Source organism: Netta rufina (genome assembly GCF_964035555.1).
Source record: "Netta rufina genome assembly, chromosome: 5".
NCBI classification, from domain to species: domain Eukaryota; kingdom Metazoa; phylum Chordata; class Aves; order Anseriformes; family Anatidae; genus Netta; species Netta rufina.
In genome coordinates, this window is record NC_140128.1 from 48,513,474 (window position 1) to 48,536,399 (window position 22,926).

Sequence of the window (22,926 nt, forward strand, 5' to 3'; positions counted from 1 at the left end):
TGCCCAAGAAAATGATTTTCTGTTAAGAGTTTCTCAAAAAACATTGAGAGAAAGAAATAAACAGATGTAGAGGACTTTTCCTTCATATCATCTCCCCCTGTACTATTTAAATAATCTAGTTTGGCAACGTGATCCTTGCAAGCAGTAGATAGCAAAGCATACTCTGGTAACAGTTCTTGAAACTCTTGGACAGCGGATGAAATCTGACTCTTAAATGATTTAACTGTCTTAAATGACTTTACTATGTGTATCTCAGGAAAGTTTATTTAAAAAAAATACACATACATGCATAAAGGCACACTAAATTGAGAAAATCACTCTCTCTCTTGCTCTGTGTGAACTCCAGAATGAAATCAGAGTTCATACGAAGTGTCTTTAACAGTCCTTGAGAACTGTTGCCCTCTCCTCTGCCTACTGCAGAGTAACCACTCTGTCATTAGTCACAGAGACTTCCCCCGTGGGCAGCCATACCCTCTAATTAAGACAATACACGTCAGAGAAATACAGAAGTATAGTGGAGCAAACAAAGATTTAAAAATGCAAATGCAAACAAACACCTCAAATCAGGATTATTTTTACTTATGTATCAGGTTTCTGCACACTGAGACATAACTGCATGTCTCCCAGAGTACAGAATAATACTGTGGGTTTTTTTTCCAAAGCTTCTTGAATGGGAGATGTGAAGCTAGTCAGCAACTTGAGTGGCCTGTGGTATTGAGTCAGAACTTACAGACTTAAGTCAGCTCCCATCATACTCTTTGTCTCTCTAGTAGAGCTTGATTTACACCCTTCCACACATTTCAGCTGCTCTCGATAGCAGTATTTTTAACTGCCATTTTCTCTCATTGGTCTGATGCGTACAGCGGCCCCTTCGCACCTCACAGGCATTCCCCACTACTGGGTGTTGTCTTATTTAACTACCAGCCGTGTAGATGACCCTCCCATGTCAATGCATTCATCATCACTGAAAACATCAGACTAATGCTGGAATCACAACTGTTGGCACCAAAACAGTGCCATAACTGGAGGTGCCCACAGGAATGTGCCTGAGGCAAAGCCAAAGGTTGACCACAGCTGTTTAAATTACTTAAATTACTGTATACCACAGGTATCTGCTGACTGCTTTATATTTCTTGATCTCAAATTTTAAGCATGTAAATTAGAGCTGGAGTGAATTATTCATATACAACAGGTCATAAATGGGAGTGTGGAAGGAGGAGTACACTGAACTGAATTCCTGCATTTTTCTTTGTGCACAGAAGAAAGGCAAGAAGCAGAACTGGTCTCTCAACTTGGTGGCAAAAGAATCTCTCCAGGAGATGGATTGATTCAGTGACGGATCCCTGTTCTCCTTGGCAGAGAATCTGACACTCTTCTAGTTTTGATCTAGTAATCCACGACCAGCATTTCATATAAATATTCTTTCTCCCCTTGCCCTGGTAAAGCGTTCTCTTGCCCCATAAGCAGGCCAGAGAGGACTGGAATCCTTGTATTGATGTCATACACACAGGACACAGCAGCAATGGGGGAGAGATAAATGGGGTTTATATCCTGGGTGATTTAGGAAAGGTAGGAATGTGGAAAAAGTTGACAAGGAAATTATTCAGAATAGCAAGCATCCTTTCCCTGCTGGCATTTGGCTTGATTCATCGGAATTCAGAATGCAAGTCAACAGCCAGACAACAACGGAGCTAGCAGTTGGAGGTGAACCAAGCACTGTGTTTCACAGAGACATGGGCTTTTGAATTAACTGTAGTAAGTTAATAACAGAGTGTAACACAGACATATATATATATATATAAAAATATGTTTAAAAAGTGACAACATGCATATTTGTTACCAGTGATTAAAAGCAGCCAGATCTTTGCAGAGAATGAGAATATATAAGAGCCAAAAGGACAAGACAAGGAGAAAGAACTGATGCAGGACTACTGCCAGAAAATAAGACTTCTTTAAAAATATACTAAGTTGATTTCACCTGTGTGTTTTATTTGACTTGCATAGAAATATTAAAACTTTCAAACGAACAAAATAATTTCAGTGTGGCCAGGGCTTTCTCACCTGGTAGAGCAAGTGCTACTGACTGCCGTAAGACAACAAAAGGGACAAAATCGACAGTACCGTCTGACTGGAAAATGAGTACTGCTTATATGAAATAGGAAGAATCACTTTTGCTTACAATGATGTACTTAAGTAATGAAGTAGAAGTTGATAGAATATACCACCTTTAGAATAAGATTAACTAGAAGGGCCCCAAAACATCCACAGTCTTACTGAAGAACATTGGTGAATTCCCTCCAATCCTTCATCATTCAGGAATGCTGTAAAGCTCTGCACACACTGTGTTCAAAAACCCAAGAGCTCTGTTTGTTCCTGTGAACAAGGATTACCTTTTTGCTAAGCTGTTGATTTTCCTTTTCCAGTTCCACAAACTTTAGACTGCTCTCTCTGGAGGTCAAGGAGGCATCTCTCAGCTCCTGGATTGTGTTCTGCAAGCTCTGATTATCCTTCTCTAGCTTCAGTATGCGACTCGAAGCACATTCATTCAACTCAAACACAAAAGACTTTCTAGCTGTTGAAACATGAGAATCAGAAGGTGGCTCTAATCAATTCACAAATATGTTCTTTTCCAGGTCCTTAAGATTCACTTTTATGAAGATAATTGCAGTTAGATCCTTATCGTTTCAGCTTGACTGTTAAGTAAACACTTTATTTAAAATAGAACCCCTTTCTACAGATGATAATTAAAACATTTAATAAATAGGGAAGTAGCTGAACAGATAACCATCTTAAAAGCTACTTACTTTCCTAACTCTCCTGAAGCCACTTTAAACATGCTAGCTGCATATTTTATTTTAATAGCAAAATAGACTTTGATAGCCTTTCATACTTCCACAAGAGGAAATAAATCAAGGCAGAAAGTAAAACACTAAGAATTATTTGTGAAAACACAAAGGATGATGCAGTTCCTAAAGCTAGTGAAAACTTAAGTAAAACTGAACATCTGATTACTCAAATTTATTCCTTTGTCTTCATTTAAACTGTTCTGGTACACAAAGACAAATACGCAGAATCAGGTGACTAATTAATCAATAAAATCTGTACACTGGACTGCATGAAATATTTTGTATTTCCCAAGTTCCCCTTAGCATTGTTGTTTAGGCTGGTATTATAAACAGAATGAATGTTAGACATGGAAAACAATGATAAGGCCTGACTAGTGAAGTGAGCATTAGTTACATTTGTGGTAGTTACAGAAATCAAATCAACCATTCAAAAAAAATAATCAGCCAGTTATTCTACCCATACACATTTTTCAGTACCTAGTAAAAATAAATGACTTCAGCATCCACTACTTCCTGGAACTTAAAGACCAGCTAATTGTCTGTGCTAATTGTCTGTACTAATTGTACTAAAGAATACTAAAGATCACAGACTCCCTCACAGCCATTCAGTTAAAAATATCCCATGTTCAGTATGGCATTTCTGCTGTGTCATTTACAAACCTTGCTTTTTAATATATATATTTTTTTATATTTTAACTTAAAGTCACTCTTTCAGTGACAAACAAAATAAAAGACATTTTAATGTTTTTGTAAGAAAGCAAAAGAAGCTAGGAGAAATGCATTTTATAAGTTCCCCCAAACTATGTTCAAAGTCAGGTGGCTCAGCAAGGGAACTTGTCAAAATGAACCACCCATCTTGGAGTCTCTTGTTCCCTTTGCAATCAAGTAACCTCTCTACTCTTTCAGAGACCACAAACAGAAGCACAACAGCAGCTACATCAGCTGGTACTCACTATCTGCAAGATCTGTGCTTTTAGACAGCTGTTCTAGTTCCCAGCCTAGGTGTGCAGATTCGTTCATGCTCTGTTTCTGAGCAATCTCCAAGACCATGTTCTCTTCTAGAAGTTCTTCAATTCTCTTCTTGTCTGTGTCCCGATCCTGTGCAAGACACACATGAATGAAAACTGGTAAGAAAACAGGAGTGGTAAGATTGGCTGGCTTCAAGATGTATCCTGAGCTAAGCTCTTCAAAATGCATCGGCACTCTGGAGACACTGAAAATATAACCTTGAATTCTACTGAGCTTCTTCGACTCATATTAAATGTGGATCCAGTCATATGGATCAGCAAGTAGGTATCTGGCCTCATAATTTGGAGTATTTCAATTATCCAGAAAACAAATCCAGAAAATGAGGCTACCATTGCTTCCAATAATTATTTTGGTCATTTACGTTTGTGAGACCTGAAGCCATACTTCAAGGGTCTCAAATTTTGAGAAAATATTACCCAAAATTTCATCAAGTCACCCAGAGAAGCAGCATGCAAAATCACCAGCCACTTTGGAAATGCTGAAGCTTCATGTTACCCTTTATTTGGAAGTCAATAAACACAGCACCTTCAATGTCTTTATTTCCAATATACCCTGTTTTTATACAGTTAAACCCACAATAATTCAAAACATAGTGGCAAAAGGCGAACTGTAAAGTAAAATACAAGAGAGAGATGAAAAAGTATTTTTATTATTAGTGGGATTATAAAATCTAACATTTCTTGTTTGTACACAATTTGCCACTTCTTAGATCTGCTTGTCTAGACCATGTCTCTAATTTATGTCATAGAAAAAATTCCAAAATTTTGTTTCTCATCACAGCAGCAATGGATTCTTAAAATTGCTGTGATTGCTGTGGGTTTTGTTTCCAGCAAAAAAAGATCAATTGCTGCAGTAGATTTAATTTTCTGTATCTAACAGATTTCTACTTAACTGACAGATACTAACATCTACTTTATCAGTATATATGATAGCAATCTCCATTTTAAAATTGTGATATATCTCCTTGCACGAAATCAGATTTGTCAAACTGTCTCACACCGTAGCACTGGCAATATTTAAACTGTTAATGTTATAATATTTTAAGAATGCACGTACACAAAGTTCAAACTACAGACATCTTTAACAGCACTGTTGATTTATCTGCCTGTCTCCACTGATTTCTCAGGCATCAACTTGGGGGACGTAGCATAAAAACAGAACTTTGAAAAAATAGCACAATGAAAAAAAGAGGGCATACCAGCTCTACATCATGAAGTTTAGATTTCAACTGCAAATTCTCCTTCTCTAATTCATGCAATTTATCACCACGAGCTCTTGCCATTGTCAGCTGTTCTTCTAGCATGGCCTTTGTTTCAATTAATATGATGTTGTCCTCTCTTAACTCCTAGAGAGAAAAAGTAACATTGTTAATCTCTTTACATTAAGTGACTTTTCAAAGACCAAGTGACTTTCATAAATTGACATTGTAAAATACAGGAAAAAAAATGACTTTTTTCTTTGTTTAATAAAAATGACTTAACCTGATATTTTAATGGGAGATGATTCCATGTTTAATTATCTGCGAATGACTAATGAAAGTAAATTTAATGCTTTCCTTACTGTTCTTTCCTGAATTTTAGATACTAACAGAGTTCCTTTTTCTTTTTACAGGGCTAGATCAAGAGGTGCATCAAAAAGACAGAAGACAGAAGAATTGTTCAGATCAGTTACACTGTCATAATGCCACTTCCCTACCCAACTCACTGCAGTCCCTGACTCAGTTTTCCCAGTTACAAATTACATTACATTTATTTTAAATAAATGCTACAGTGTGTTCAAAGCATGTTGGGGAGCACTATCCATCAGTATCACTATGTCCTTATCTCTGCTTCAGTACACTTACATGTAAACGTCTGTTCAACAAAGTTTCTCTCACGAACAGAATTTCCAATCAGTTAAACAAAAGTTGTTTTACACTTATCACTTAACATCCCCCACCCTGCCTTCCCAAATAAACACACGAGTATTGCCGTGTCATTTACCACTAAAGCTGTTGGATCTCTTTACTGAGTAGTTTAACTCTGCTGCAGCCACAGCATTAGAAACAATTATAGAGCACTCTTAGCAAAACAACAGATGAAGATCTGTGCATTCAAATATCTTAGCTCCAGAAATAAGAAATGTCCAAAGCATAAAATCTGGCCAGTGTCCTTGCTCATGTTTTAAACACATTTATTAAATTATATGTTATTTCAAGTTATAATGCACCTCACTGCTTTTACTCTTTATGATACTTACATAAGCCTTGAATCATAAATACTATTTTCTGTGGCAGGAACACATCAGCATTTAAAAGATTAAATGGGTACAGGAAGGATTTTTGCCCAGAAGCGTTACAATAGGGTTTGAGGCAGACCATTCAATTTCTAAAGACATTTTCTTTTGCCCTTTGTTCCCTTCCTCCACTCCCTTCCTCTGCTTCAATTAAACATGCAAGACGACAAAATGTTTACGCAGGCAGGATGAAATGCTTATGGCTTGACAAGTTTATTCCTGGACTACAGTCTTCAAAATGTAAAGTCTCTGCTGACATCAGTGTTCATGTCTGCTCTCTCAGACCACAAACATCCAAACCAAGTAGATGCCTGAAAGATCACCAGGCATGAGCAAATTGCTTTCACTGCTTAACCAGCAACAACCTTCACGTTTTTGGGGGGTAGAATCATACTTAAAAAGCCTCATGTGGCTCAGCTATCTTAAAAAAAAAAAAAAAAAAAAAAAAAAAAAGCTGCAAAGCACAAGTTAAGACTGTCTAGTGACAGTTACTCCCCTTGCCTCCTGATACTAGAGGGAAAACATGATTTAAGAGCCTTATATAGCAATCTCAGTTGTTTCCTGCATCTTCACTGTAGATGGCATAGTATGGAAGTCTACCGTACGCATACCACATTGCCCTTGATCTCTCCCTGGGTCAGCTACAAACTTGCAAAATACAAGTAGAATAATTTCCTCACTACAGCAGCATTAAGAAGGACAAGTCTGTTAGTGCTTTTGAAGCGGTTCAACTACCACAATTAAAATGTCTGAGTCTGCAACTATCTAAAATAATAATAATGAAGTACTAATTTTACAAAAACAACATTTAGGGCCAAATCTGATCTAACCAAGCCACTTCAGGGTGGGTGAAAAGGCTGACACAGATGACAGACCAGAGGAAGTACACAACACAAAATGTGCTGAATGTCATTTAATCTGCTGGAATGTCCGTAACGAAATGGCAACACCACCAGTTCACTTTGCTAGATTGTCACACTCAATCTTGACCACAACCCTAAGCAGGAAGGTTGAGTCTGACCTCAAAAACACAGCCTCAGAACTATGCCCAAAACAGCTTACCAAGCAGGAACTAGTTATTTCAGAGTCTCATGAAGAGTCAAGCTATCTTCCAAGTACACACACACATCCAGGCTCCGGTACAAACCACACAGCACTGGGAGCTGCAATATACGGAAGACAAGCACTTTCCATTGAGTGCCCAGGAGGGGTGGACACGTCAGTTCAAAGCAGTTCTGATGAAATCTTAAATTAATAACCTGGTGGGAATGCCTGCTATGGTGAGGTCAACATTGCTCACTGGTATACCCATGATCTGAGGTTGCCTTAACATTGGAAAGTTCATATAATTTAAATAATTACTCCATGGGATCTTCGTAGAGTTCCATCTCAAAGCCTGGAAGGCAGAACTGTTCTAACTACAACATGTCAGCACTACCATGTCACAGAGCTCACTGCATATGACAGTCCACCTAAAACTGTGTCCATCTACAAATTACTCGTTAGTCAAAAATTCAGCAGGTGGTTGTGTGATGATGCTTTCACCAGAATTATGTGTTGTTTTTTGCCGCTATTAATTTATTTTTTAAACTGGGTTGTTGTTGTTTTTAAAGTCAACAGCAATAATTGTTTTGAAAATACACTGAATTAAATAAGCAAGAGATTCAAGCCTACTTTGCTTTATATTAAATTGTGATGGTTTAATATGCAACATATATAATCCTGCTTTTGTAATTATGTTGCTGAAATAAATTATATATTGTGTTCCTATCCTGGATCACTGTGCCTTGAAATAGCTTTAAGAATAGCATCACATGCTCATATGGTTACAATTAACTCTGGGGCTAAGTGGTTGCACAATCAGGGTGTGTTGCTACTGGAAGACATTTTCAGAAACTAAAGTAGCAATCAGATCATTTAAATCTGAAACTAGAGAATTTGCACACACATCCAGACCTAGCCATTAAACACAGTTCAAACCACTCCCTTTGGCAGTTCAGAGGTTGCCCCTATTGAGCCATGATACAGTTATCATCTTGTGACAATCAAACATTGCCTTGGACAGCTATATGAAAACACACAAGAGATGTTTTTGCTTTTTTAAGATGTTCACAGAAATTCCTCCCATGATCCTTTGTTGCAATGTGGCTGCACTGAGAAGGAAGAACAATGGGCAAGGCAGACTCTCTGGCCTCTGAAAATAGCCTGATCTTCTGGAGCACCACAAGGTTCAATGGAGAGGAATGCCAGAGGGAAGCTTTCTGCTGAAGAGAAGCACCTCTGTGGAGGAAGCCCTGCATTAAGCCTGCTCCTCCACATTCACAGTTATGAACTCATTAAACCACCCCAGGAGGAAGATGTCTATCTAGAGCATATTCATCTCCATGTTCCTTGGACAATGGTTAAACTAGAAGGTATTTTCAGAAAAAACCTGAAAGAAGAGAAATAGAGAAGGAAAACAATGCACGTGCTTACAGGCATTAGGTTCACATAGAAAAAGACTTTTTCCTTTTGCACTCCCTTCTGCAATAGCTCCTTAAATCTCTTACTGCTGCCAGAAATGATTTGCATTACATGCTTTCAGAAATGACTTAAAAGCTTGCTCACAATTCATAAAGTTCATCACAATATCATACACAGAGCACCTTCCATATTATTTGCCCAAACTACCAAATGTGTATCTGAACAGCAGGAAGGAAAAGAGCGTCCATTTAATAGCTTTCTGCACTGATGCACAAAGTTAAAACCACTTTTCATCTCACTTACTGATTTGGCACTGCTTATTAACAACCTTGTCAAGACCCTATGAGCCTTAAGGTATCATATTAGCATAGAAAAGTGTTCTACACTGTCCTTTACACACCTACTCATTGCTGAGCCTGTGTGAAATTAGCTCAGATCTTAAGACCTGGAGCTCTGGAGGCCAACCAGTAAATGTCACAAGATGAATTGGCACTGTACAGTCTAGTGGTAAAAATCTCCAGCATCATGCATCCCTGTATAAATCTTACACAACTTGGAATGGTAAACCTAAAGGTTTTTGAGGGATTGAGAAGAATCTGAGCAGACACTGAACAGAATCCCAGCCTTTGTTCTTCTTTTTGGATAGGTGCAAGACTTGAGAGAGACTGACAGAAAACTGAGGGACCATGGAGAGTTGGATACTGGCTACTACGCACAGCCTTTGGGTTACTCTGTGACCATAACAAAGACAGGCTAGTGCCCCATAGAACCCCCTGAATGAACCAGCATGAAACCAGTGCAGTTTGCCTCATGCTGCCACTGCATAAACCTGCCAGTGGATGGCTGCGCCAAGGCTTGATCAAGAGAGGGAGTGGTGAGAATGTGAAACACTCTGGTTATCCTAGACCAAAGAACAGCCTACAAACAGCTGTGCAATCCTGCCACATATTACAAGAGGTCAGTGTCTATGGCAGCAACAACTTTTGCTATAGGCCACGTTGTTCCCCAGACTTAGAAAAGTGCAATATTGATGGGAAATATTCTTTGTCCCGTATCTCAGAGAGGTATCCTTGGAAAGACAGCACTCATCTCCAGTACTCAACGCTTTCACCAAAAACTGCTGGGGTGGAAAGAGGGAGCGAAAAAAATTGAACAAAATAGGAACTGAAGCAGAGGTCTCTTTACTGAATGACAGCAAGATTAGCATGCAGACAGTAGAACAGAAGACTGCTGGCTCCAGGACAAACAAGGAGGCTGAGAACTCCAGAAAAGAAATAACTATGCCCCTGCCCTTAGATGAAGACAAGGCTAAAAACGTAACTTCTCCTAGCTCCAGCTAAAAGTCTCTGAGCAGGAGGTAGAATCATAAAATCACAGAACAGAGCTGCACTACATTACTAAGCTACACTGCATTAGAAACTAAGCAACTTCAATGCACAGTCAAAAGAGAACGATCAGGATACTATCCTGAGAGCTACTGTGGCAGGTTAATGCATGACTGATTTGCCAGCTTGAGGGAGGAAGACAGAGAGAGGCAGGGCTTCATACCCTCTAGTGTAAACTGGGAATTCCTGAGCATGGAGGCAAGCTTTTGCAGGCTATTACTGCATCTAATAACCAGCCATCTTTGTGAACCTATTCATAAGAACCAAGAGCTAGCTGGCCCCTTAGGTTAGAGAGGAAAAAGAAATACCTACAAAGTAGGGTTTATAGAGCAGAAATAATTCGTGTTCCCAGCCTGGCAAACGTGAGTCTCAACATTGCTCTTCTATCTCAGACCTGGGATTTTATCTAATTATAGTCAAGGGGGGGGATCAATTACAGAACCTCAATGTGTTTAGCAAGTCTGGATATTTATTGGAATTTGGCTGAAGTGTTACACATCTGGATTTTGGACAGTTTAGGTGAGGAGGGCTCAAAGGACTGAAAGGAAAAAAATAAGAGCAATCTGACCTAAAGTTAAGGTCAGCCATGCTGTGAGCAATGTGTTTATCTAGATCATCTCCAAGGTCCTTTCCAACCTAAATTATCTAGTAATTGCAGGATGGGCATAGCTGCAGGTAACTAAGATGAATAACTGTCATTACTATTGGAATACAGGCATACACTTCTCACTGAGATACCCTACTCAGGGCACTAGGGAAGAACCAAGTTTTCCCTTTCTACTACAAGCAACAGCTGCAAAAAAGGGGTGGCTAGAATTTGTCATCTGAGGTCATGCCCATCCACTTTAACAAACAGCTGCAGCTGCTACAGAGCCCTACGGAAAAATAGCCAGACATTCATTTAGCTCATTTACATATGACATTTAAGATGCTGGTGAAAGGATCAAGTCTGGAACACAGACATTTTACCTAAGTAAATTTTCAAGGCTAGACTGAAGGTCTGGATCTTGTAGAAGCATCCAGAAAAGGTCTGTCCTGTTTAGCCACGTCATGCTGCACTAAGCAGGCTTTATTAAAAGTAATGGGTATTTATTCTTTGTGTGCACCAAGTCTTTCCTACCACTGAAAGAAGTTTTGATGTTGCTAAGTCAATAACTATAACATATGTTATGAAATTTCCACTTGCTCTCATGTTTTGCTACAGTCAGCTCTCTGACAAATGACACATGAACTGGTAACACAAGGACAGCCAAACATTAAGGATTACTCAGCAAATCTTTGTCCTGATTTTCACTTGCCTCCATGCGAGCTTTGTAAAAATCCACATCATGAAGTTTCTCTTTGCACCGAACAAGTTCCATCTCAAGTCTCTCCACACGGTTTGCCTTCTCTCTCAGGGAGTCCAGCTCATCTCTATATGCTCGGGCAGAGCGAGCATCTGAGGCCAGATGGATATTCTGAGAGACATGAGGGATAAGCAGGTAGAAAAATACAAGTTGAAAATATGTTCTTTAAACTTACGGGTGTTTTTTGTTGTTGTTTTTGTTTGTTTGTTTGTTTTTAAGAGTAAGCAAATAACATTCCCCTGGTGCAGGAGTAAGAAAATTCTCCTACTAGCCAGTATAGTCTCTATAAGACTGAGATGTACTTCAGCCTGCCAGGACTTTGCCATTTCCAATGCCTGATGCTGCAAAAGCTTCAGGCATTACTGGGCTATTTGCAAGCATTACTAGGCTATTTGCAAGCTAAACAGATGAGACTGCTCTCACCAGTTAAGTGGAAAGTGTATCATCGCTATGCCACAGTCATAATTGTCAAACAGCTTGCTGGAGTAACTCGAGTTCTTCTAATTAAAAATACACAGAACACCATTTTTAGTTTCACAGTGAAAGAGGTATTTTTAAATAGGGAAGTCTGTCACAGTGAATTAAGCCCACCTTACCTCTTGTTTTATTTTTTGCAGCTCTAGGGTGAGCTGCTCAACTTCATGTTTAGAATCGACAAGCTGCTCAGACTTCTCTTCCCTGAAAAGGATTAGAAAAAAATTAGTAAGGAATGTTTTTGTTGTTGTTCTGAAACAATATTGATTGCATGGATCCTGCTGGGAAACTGGAAAGAAGGACAGAAACCTCCTAGTATATACTGAACACAGAGCCTCCTTGAGGACATGACAACTTCATAGAAGTAAGGTATGTTTTCTTGTGATACCGCATACATCACAGATGTGAAACTGCAACTTTTTTTTTTTTTTTTTTTAATATTAAGTACAACTGTTCTAAGTCTGGTGCTTAATGGTGCTACTGACATCATAGCTAGCTTTACTGTCCTCTGGACTTCTCACTAATAATTTAAAAGTGCAGGTAACCACTAGCATTTTAAAATGGGGAAGAGAGAGATGAGAGACAAAAAGTAGCCATCACCCTGTACTTAAAGAAACAGTTAAGAAAGATGGAACATCCATATAGGTTGCCTACTAATATGAATAAAATTGTGAAAGACATGATACTGAGAGCTCTTGTAGAAGTCAGTATACCGAAGCTGATAGGCAACTGCACTTTCAGGATGCCCAAGACTTAATACACAAGTCTCTCTAGAAGTAAAAGTCACTGGTGACTCACAGCTCCTGTCGAATTCTTCTCAGTTTAGCCTTTGTGTCTGCCAGCTCAACTGCAATGTGTTGCTTGTCTTCATTAGAAAGAGGGCTAGCTGTGTTTGGTGAAGAATCTGGAGTTGGTGCTTTCAGAGGACTTGGGGGTTGCTGAGACTGTAGATAGTCCCTCTCTTGTGTGAGATCTACAATTACCTGGAAATACAGAGAAGCATGTAGGGTAGTGGGATAAATATAGTAATAATTAAACATTGTTTTTCAAGCATCTAAAATTGATGTATAAATGTAGAAAACTATTAGCCTGTCATTATACAGAATTCAACTGTTAGGTGGGAAGGTCACACAGAAGAGATGAGCAATCTCCACCATCCTCAGACCACTAAAACATTTCCTTTCCAGTGCTCAAAATAAGCAGCCTACTTTGTTGGAGAACTCATAAAATTGTTAGTTGTTACAATTTATAACTAACACGTTCACAAAGTCAAATGCATGACAGAAGATTAACAGGCTAGAAAGAAGGGGAGAAGCCTCCTGCAGAGATAGTAAGATGTATTTATGAAGTAAGATGAATTTATGAGTCAGCAACAGATAGACCTTGTAACACACTGAAAAAAAAAAAAGAAAAAAAAAGCAAGCAAATACACTGGAACCCTTGATGGTAGATATCACTGGAGAGATAGGCAAGCAATCACAAAGAAGAATGGTTGAGCTGACATACAGAGATAAAAATCTCAAAACGAAGTCAACTTCAAATGCTTTGGTCTCTTTACTGCATGCACTCTTCTTACCAATAATTTCACCACACTTCAGTGTTTATATGTGAATGAAAAAGAAACTTTCTACAGATTTTGAGAGGTGTAGTTCAAAGGTATAGAAAAAATAGAAACCCAGTTTAAAAAAAAACAAAAACAAAAACAAGACAACAGAAGGAAGAGAGCCTGCATGTGCTGCTCTACATCAGCACTATATAAAAGAGAGAGAAGTCAAGGTACCTCTGTGCACTCATCTCTCTCATCAATAAGCCTCTTGAGGTGAAAAACCATATTCCTGGAGAGAGACTCCAGTTCTTCTGGGGCCATGTCTGGGAGCTCCAGCCACTGCAAGTCAAAGACATTCTCCTGGTTGTGAGTCACCTAGGGACAAGGGGAAAAAGAAAAGTTTCCACTGGTTGATTTTTAATATATATTTTTTTGCTGTATGTGGCACATCTCCCAGGTTTTCCTACTGATCTGTTAAGAAACATACCACATTTCACCAAAAACAGGTTGGAAATAACAGACATTGACTAGGTTAACTCTGACACTACCCAGCATTTTCCAGTATTTATTTATTTTTTTTAATTATAAAGACTGATGATTTTTAGATGTGGTCAGGTATAGGCAAGCACAAGTCCTATTGGCAAATGTGTTAGGAACTGTCTTACTTCAAGCACTGCAGCAGTCACTACAGGAGTTAGAAGGAATTGCTAAGACTGAGAAGCTCTGTTTCCAATGAATTTGCAATTTGCAGCTGATAGAGCTGAGAGAATCAGACTATTTGACATATCTCCGGTTCTTGCTAGCAGTGTTTCTATTCACTGATACCTTAGTCACACTGGTTTCATATAAATCATTTAGCAGAAATGCAGTGCAAGTGGAAAGGCTCTCAACCTCAATCAGTTAAAGAATGTTCCTGCTTATGTGCTTATCTTTTTTTTTTTTTTTTTTTTTTTTTTTACACAGATTATTTTTTTTCAATGTTAATGGAAAAGTTCCTGAATTAAGACTTCCACTATTTGATCCTTAAATCTCAGTGCATTAGGCTTTTTACACCTGCACCTCAGGACATCAGACCTCACCCAGTGCCCATTTCCCAGTGAGGCACACCCAAGCAGAGGGCATTTCCTTACGGCTTCTCTTTGGATCTCCAAAGCAAGCTGATTCCTCACAGCTACACGTAGTCCTTCCTTTTACGGAAATCTTAGAAGTCTATGAATACACCTGCCATTGAATCAGGCTTCTCTTTAAAAACAAAGTATATGTCTAATTTCAGCATCAGAGATGATTTTAAAGACCATCTGAGCTGGAGCCCCACTGACCCAAGCACACCTCTGAGGAATCTGTGTCTCATCTGTCACAGGACTAAAGGACTATGTGCCCACATCATTACTGTAAACGGGTCTTCAGCTCCTAAGCCAGACATGATTTCTGAAAATATTACACACACATCCTTACAACAATATCTTCTAAACAGCGTATAAGCAGCAAGCACAACATTTAAAAAAATGTCTACCATTTTAAAAAATGGTAGACATTTTCACCTTACAATTTGATTACAATATCGTATCCACAGAACGATTATTTTTTCTCTGAAGCTCATGAATCCAGCATGAACTTTCAAGCATCAACATATTAAAGCAAAAACATTGATGTGTCAAGTCAAGGAAAGGAGAAGATAAAAAAAATCAAAATAGAAAATACTGAGAATCCCACCTCCTGAATGTGTGACACGATGGCAGCTTGGGTTTCAATATCCAGCTGTTTTATTCTTTCAATAAACTCTTCTTTTCTTTCACACTGTTAAAAGAAAACACTCCCTGAAACAGTGCTACATCCTAAAACTTACTACAACATTTTCCAGCTGCCCCCCCCCCAAAAAAAAAAAAAAAATTGCTACATTGCTAATGACAAAATATTCAAGATCTACATGTTGCCATGTTAGAAGGTATAACACTTTGTTGCTCCATATGGAGCATGCACTGAATCATGCTGTAAATTATTTCAAGTATTTTATAGCTGGTACAAGTAAGGCTAAGTTAAAAGTCTGGTTTTGCTCTTTATAAACAAGTTAAAAATGCAAAGAGACCAAGAGGTGGTGCAACAGCTGGAGGAAATTATCACAGCTTCATTAACAGAGCTGCACAAACATAAACCAGGTGAGTACAAGACCTACATTTACAGTGCATCATTTAACCTGTCTGCATTTTGCATGGCTTTGGCAATGAAAAAAGATGCATCTCTTTAGATACTATTCACATCAATGCTTCACTTTGCTTGTTGGACAAAATCAACATGTGCTTTAGATAAAAAGTAGGGTTGGGAAATCTTCTGGATAAAAATGAGTGACATCTCAGACAAACAGTTTAGTAAATCTTTCACTAAAAGTTTTTAAGGTCAAACATCTGCTATCAATATATCAGGAACTGTACATTAATAACATTACAATGCACAGTTGTTACAGGAAGGCAATAGAAAAGTTAAACATTAAGGTTTTTTAAACTGCTTTTTCTGTCATTTACAGTGTTTCTTTGGGGTTTGCTTCTGAGTCTCGCCATTCATTTTACTGGGAAGAACCTCAGAACTGTAAATGGGGACTGAGGATGCACAGCAGCTTGCCAAATCAGACTTCCGTTCTTTGTGTTGCAATGTAGCACCGAGATGAAGTTCAGAGCAGCCATATGAAGACAGCGTTACTCTGACATAATTGACTTGACACAGCTGAGCAGGGTAAGTGTCCTAAGGCATGACAAAAACACTAGGCAGACCTACAAACAAGGTCAATTATAAGCAAAGGCTAGCCCACCATGCATCTATTGTTTACTACCAGGGAGGTTTGGTGGGCAGAACACTGATTTCTTTATCTGGTAACTGTCGCCTGTTTCTGGGGATTTTCCCACATACGTTGCCTGTCCATTTATTTTAACAAACGCCACATAAAAATCCCCACATGAATATACAAAGTAGTTATTCAGCTTAGATTTTCTACATATAATATCCAATCAAATGATTATGCAAACAAAATCAGGCTTCATTAAACAAATGTTTAGACTGTTAGCTTATCTATTTGTTTTGCATCCACTGTGTACTGCTCCACACGCATTTCCAAATAGTAAAAAAATAAACCACCAATCTTGATATCAAGAACACTGTTCGAAGCTTATCTTTTCAAACTCTGTTATCAAAGTTGGCTAATTAGGTGCAAGAGCACACATCCTGCATCTGATTTAAGTGTTGGTAACATTGAGGTTACTCTGTCACAAACCGTGCTTCATTTCCCTGTGCTGTCTTTTTCCCTGCATCTACTTCATTCACCTATTGTGTTTTTTCACAATTTTAGTTCACAACTTATCTTGAGCTGGGGATTTTTTCATACAGCAGTGATCTTTGGGTGGATTTTCTCAGTCCAGAAATAACAAAAGATTGAAAAGATTCAAAAAAGAGTATTTTTCAAGCCTTTAAATGTTCACCTGCACAGCACATCCCAGAACCAACAACAGCAGCTTCTTAATTTCATCCATACTTTTACCTAGAGAGGAAAAAAGGGAATCAGTATGTATATGCAACATAAATTAAGTACTTGCAAATCATCATCTCCAAAATATCCTCCTTAAGAGAAATACCTTCTTTGAACAAATGCCTGTTGCTATATGTGCCCATTATACTGTTACCATACTTTCCATTTAACAGTACAACTCTTATGGATTATTTAAAATCCCAAATCCACCGAGACTTCCCCCCATGTGCTACCCTTACTTACATTTTCTTAGTGTTTTTTTTTCTGACTCATGCAGGAAATTTTTTTTTCCTTAAAATGGTTTGTGCATAATATGCCCAATGCTTGTCCCTTGGTTTGTGATTGACAAGGGTGAAAAACAAACCAAAACAAAACACACCTTGGGCAGAAGGCAAAGGACAGTTGCTCTAAAAAGACAAACACATCCTAAATTCTGTGTCTGAAGTTACTGCTCAGCGTTCCCCAAAAGCGAAGGCCATTCTGTGCACATAAATCCTCTCCTTAGCAGAGATACTTCAGCAACTAACGCTGCCTCTGTTCTGCATCAAAGCCTGTTCTCACTTTGAAGCGCAAGCCCCATGTGCTAAGAGGGATGAAAAATGAGCGTTGCAGAAGGGAGGAGAGGCAGCTAGCCATATGCTCAGGAACTGTGGGGGGCGAGGAGGGACACGCAGGTTTTTCACCACAGGGGACCCTGCTACGGCCGACAGCCCCGCGCCACCTCCTAAGGTTAGGAGAGAGGAAGCCACACTTGGGGAACTGGCGTGGCTCTGAGCCAGCTCCAGATCTTCTTTCAACAAAATTTGTGTGTGGATTGTTGGGCGGTAAAGAAAATTATGTATATCAAAGGTAGAAGCAGGGAGGTGGATGCCAAGGAGCTTCACAGAAGATCAAAATTAATGATGTAGTTATAAAAGAACCGAGGTTCAAAATGAGATGTTCAGGAAAAGCCAGTCTTCATCCACACAGGGGAAGGGGAGAGAAACAAATAGGCCACATACAGTTCTCTCTCATCCCTATACAACTGTTTCCTGCAACAGGGTACATAACTGTGGGATAAACATTCCCACTTCATCCCCTGCGCTGAGCAGACAAGATGGCGACTTTTGAGTGCCCCTGTGTCCCCCACCAACACCATGCCCCCAGGCTGGGCCAGCAGCCTGTCAGCACCACGTGCGGGACCAAGGCTGGGCGGCCTGCCTTGCACCGACCCGCAGCCCCATAGCCCCGTACTGACCGCAGCCACCACAGGGCCTACTTGCAGCCCAAAAAGTCACAGCACTGCGCACGGACAGCTTCAGAAATAATTTGTTTTCTCATATTCTTTTAAAAGAGAAGTGCTCTGCACAGGCTTTAGGTGTACCTCACTTTTTTAACACCTTTTCAACAACTTCATTGTTCTTTTCCCTACAGAATTTTTGAAAAGCATGTAATCTTCCTTGACCCCTCTCCCCCATCCAGCAACATACCTGACTTAATCCCTTCTGAAAATTTACAATCTAATATACAAATAACATTTCAGTACCTCATACACACACACAAAAAAAACACAAGAGATCTGTTACTTCATGAACAGTCCCTGCAGCAACACCACTAGCCGAAGGAGACACTAAGTGTGGTCAGAATTCCCCACCCTGCCCCCCAAAGTGGAGCTTCTGTTAAAGTTTCAGCGTTTGGTTTCATTCTGCATCAGTTTCTGGGCAGATCCAGACTAGGTATTAAATGCAGAGCAAGTTGCTAAGTGAAGGAGAGAGAGTGACTGCGGTGTCCCTCTGTTTCTCCCAGACTTACTGCAACACCTGCTCCAGGAGACTGAAGGAGCAGGTCCTGCTGACTCCAGATCATGCCAGACAGGTGCTCGAACCCCAGCTTTGGGTCCCCAAACCCAACCCATGCACCATAGCATCACAGCTGTCCTCCAGGTGAGCCCGGTGGCTTGGAATTATTCGGTTTAGGAAATTATGTCCAACAAGTGCATCTATATATCCCAAAGCCAGGTGAGTTACTTAAGCCACTCAAACCACGCTGTCTGGGACGAAGGAAATAGGTTTTGTTTTCTTCTCTGTGAGATGACAGATGTGCACTGGTGATGCTGCATGACCCTGTGAGGTGAAATACCGTTAGCAGGGTGACTTAACGAGGTCAGCCTGTTCTCCCATCAGGGACTGACCTTGCCTGCAAACACCACTTAGAGACCTCGTCCTCACTTGAGCTCTCCTGTCAGAAAAAGAACCCCAGGGAGACAAAAGTCCCTTTGGCAGGGAAAGCTCAACTGCAGCTTATGGAAAGCAGTGAGAAAGTAAAAGACTGAAGGCAATCATGAGTTTATTAGTTTGCTGCTGTTTAAAAGCTAACATTTGGCAGCCTTATTAGCTGACCTTACCAGGAGCATGCTCCTATAACCTAGGAAGCAAGCACTTAGGTCTGGGGCAGCTCTCGACAGGCAGATATCCACAAGCTGAAGCCATTCAATTAGCACCTAAACAGAGGTGCTAACAAAAAAAATTGATGCGTTGCTTGTCTTTTTTTTTTTTTTCTCTTCCTTTTTAACACCTTTTTGAGAATTCCTGGGCAGCTGCTTGCAGGCTACATATCTGGGCCTGCGATGGAGCCAGCAACCTGGGGACGTGCAGAAAGCCCATCTGCTGCTGGCAGCGGGTTGTCTGGAAAGGGGAAAAAGCCAACACCACCTGCGTGCCCCAGGAGCCGCCCTGTGCCACCGGGCCTGGAGGCCCCTCTGCTCTTGCAGGAGACAGAGGGTGAGAAACAGATGGCATGATTCAGGGAGAAGGCGGACAAAGAGATTAGGAGACAACAAAGGATGAGGATGAAGGTACAGAGATGATAGAGGAGACTGAAAAAATGACAGGGGGGTTGTAGGAGAAGGAAAGATGTAACAGAAAAAGAAAAAAAAAAGAGAGAGAAGGAGCCCAAGCACAAGAAATTTTGAGTTTGTGCAGCTTCTTCATGTACTTTCTAATGTTAACTTTCCTCCAACAGGCAAGAGGAATGATATTTTGTGTAGTGCTACATGCCAGCGGATCTGTGGAGAAGCTGGGAAGGGGTGAAGCACACAACTGCTGTTTTTCCCAGCTGTAGCAACATCCTGGATAAGAAAAGCCTGAATTCTAAATTTACGCTATTGAGGCAGTGTTTTGTTATTAACTTCATACTTTATGAACCTTTGTGTGTCTGGAGGATTATGAAACAAAATGAGGAAGGAAACCAGACATGAAAAAATACTCCAGTGGGAGCACACATCTTTTAGGATTTTAATGAAAACCAGTTTCTATAGATATTTACTAGCAGGGATCTGGGGCTTGCTCATTCACAAACTTCGCATGTAAAATGAAAAGGGGATCTAAATAGTCTAAATAGCAAAGTTTTTGTTTTGAAGAGGCAGAAATGAGCCTAAATCAGGCAAACAAGACCTCATTTCCATTCTTGTTCTGAAAGAAGTTAAATGCCCCCTGCCCCAAAGAACCATGTCTGATGAAAAATATGCTGATGATTTTCATATTGAACACAAGGAATTGGTGGTGCAGTAGCAAACTGAAAAGACTGTTCAAGAAAAAAACTTGGAGGAAGACAAAAACAGAGAGGAATTGTAATGGTAGTAGTTGTCTACTGCACAGCACAGTGAGAGGAGTAAGTCCTGTAATGTCAGATGCATGACTTTGCAAGTCAGATTCCTGGAAGTCTTCTAAACTCTTTAACTAAACTTTCAGGTTTCTTTTCAGCTCCTTGCTTTCTAGAAAATAGTCAAAGACTTCATCTTGTCACAAACTAGTTTTTGTAATTGTAATGCATATGGAACAAATGAACTGCAGCAGGCAAACCTGCCACAGCCTGGAACAAAACGATTTAGAGTACATGGAAGCTCGTAAAGCCCCTAAACCTAGTAGACATGCACCATCTCCTGTGCAAACGCCCAGCTGCAACAGCATTTTTAGCAGCAGTGGCTCTGTCTTTTCAACAGTCTCATGTTCCAAATACAGCTGTAGAAGACCTGAGTAGTCCCAAATGTTGAGTGCCAAATGGGTGCTACATAGCAAGAACAGCATTCTCAGCTTTAGAGCTGTGCAGTTCATAATTTAAAACATGTAACACCACTTTTGGCTGTTTTAGGACAAAGTGAAATTTGCAGATTGCACTGGTGAACAGACAGCTCTGAAAAACATGCTTAGTAAAACATTGTGTGGGCTCATTACAAGGAAGAAGTCACTAAAATTATTACAGATCAAATCATATGGAATGATTTAGCAGCTCTCTGGTCCAGGATCTATGGAATTAATACAGTCATTAGGAGCCATCCCAGTTCAAACAGTACATAACAACATACTATGTATTCCAAGAATGTGATTATATGATAACTTTTTCTTCCTCTAGGCAAGAGGTATCTTTCATTCAGATATGGGGTTGGAGTTAGATGATCTTTAAGGCCCCTTCCAACTCAAGCCATGATTGCCTTACTTATGACATCGGGAAAGCAAAAACTGGGATTTGATGAATGCCTCTGAGATCCACCCCTGCCAGTCTGCCTGCCTGACTTCAGCCTCCAGATTCAGCTGGTCCCCACAGCCCCCAGCCCAGCACTGCCTCTACAGATGCTCCCTCCAGGACCCTCCTTGCCCTACCTCCCCAACTCTGTCCTGAATTGGACCGCTGACAGAAAGAGGTTTTTCCTCTACTATTCTCATCACTTTTAAGCATTAGCCTCCGATAATTCATATCTGCCTCATCTCTTCTCCCCATACTGCTGTCATGCCCAGCCTCCTCACTCCTCTGTCAGCTTTCCCTGGGGTTTCTCTGTATTCATGCCAAAAGCACCATTTCCCATGCTGACGACTGCTTTGTCCTCACATTTCTATTCAGTCTGCAGCCCTCCTTTAGCTCTCTCACTGACAGAAAGAATATCTCATTTCACTTTCTTTTCCTCCCATGTGTCACTGCCTTCCTCTCACTCTTCCCTGCAAAACACTCAGCAACAAAGACATCAATCCAACAGTGACCACTCACATACACATAACACAGCCAACTCCTGCATTAGGTTTTCTTGTGAGTTGCTTTCTATTGTTTTAAGTAACTGTTCTAAAGACCTCTCCTCCCTGTTGCTTCTTTCCAGGCTTCCCATCAGCCCTGAGCCAGGTCTCTTTCTGAGAACTCCCCTCGTTCTTTATTTCCCTAACTATTTCTTCAGCACATTCTCCTTTACCTCTAAGGGTAACATTAAGACAAGCTTCCTTTGAAATCCTCTCCCCAGAAGTCTACTTGCTTATGTTCTTTGGAGCAAGCATATCTCAAGTCTTCCTTTGCACAACAGCTACCTGTGTAGTGCCTAAGCTGTAACTGGTTCTCAAAAGCAGTATATGATATGGCTAAACAAGAGCTTCATGTTCTTAATACACACACATCCCATCATTTTCTGCCATCTCGCTGTTATATTCTCACATTCTTTATCCTCTTTCTCATGTTCTACTAAATAATGTCAGCAGTAAGTCAGGGACAGATAAATAAGAAAACCAATGAGAACACCACATTTCAAACGATGTCAGAAAGTAAGGCAAACGTCTGGTTGTAATTAGAGGAGCTGGCCAATAGCTTTCCTACAAGAGACACATCAGGTGTTTTCTTCAAAGAAAGATTGATTTAAGGCGCTGACAAGCACCAAGTCAACGGTGGGAAATTATACATAAGTACACGACAGCTTTCAAGTGTGCAGCTTCCCCAGGAACCAATGCTGTGGTTACTGTTATGAGCCTCCTGCCAGCTGTCACTCAGGACCAGCCACTACAAGAAGCCAGACAGCCTTTCCCATTGACACAGCCAGCAGCGTTTGCCTTTTTGGCCCAGACGTCTCTATTCAGTAGCACTCTTGATGCTAGCTAGCACCCCAGCTTTTGTTCACTGTCCATATGACTGAAAAAAGCAACAGCTCTTACATTTGTATTTTCTGTAGCTGTAACAGGAGCCTGTGCAGAAAAATTAAGACTGGCATTTCAGAGTTTACTGTGCTTGAAGAAGTGGTACCTTACTCTCAGCTTGATTT

At 40.1% G+C, this 22,926-nt stretch overlaps 1 protein-coding gene across 2 annotated transcripts in view; it reads right to left on the reverse strand.

Moving 5' to 3' along the window:
- Positions 1-22,926, reverse strand: part of CCDC88C (coiled-coil domain containing 88C) — a 91,515-nt gene that overhangs the window by 30,425 nt on the left and 38,164 nt on the right. The window contains exons 5-13 of one of the 2 annotated variants that reach the window (XM_084287864.1): positions 16,831-16,889; positions 15,077-15,160; positions 13,598-13,738; positions 12,616-12,800; positions 11,940-12,021; positions 11,296-11,454; positions 5,074-5,220; positions 3,800-3,944; positions 2,391-2,572 (exon numbers count right to left, since the gene is read on the reverse strand). In XM_084287864.1, the coding sequence (XP_084143990.1) occupies positions 2,391-2,572; positions 3,800-3,944; positions 5,074-5,220; positions 11,296-11,454; positions 11,940-12,021; positions 12,616-12,800; positions 13,598-13,738; positions 15,077-15,160; positions 16,831-16,889 (1,184 nt within the window). Of the gene's footprint in view, positions 1-2,390; positions 2,573-3,799; positions 3,945-5,073; positions 5,221-11,295; positions 11,455-11,939; positions 12,022-12,615; positions 12,801-13,597; positions 13,739-15,076; positions 15,161-16,830; positions 16,890-22,926 lie in introns of those variants that run through there. The other variant, XM_084287863.1, reaches the window with a different exon arrangement.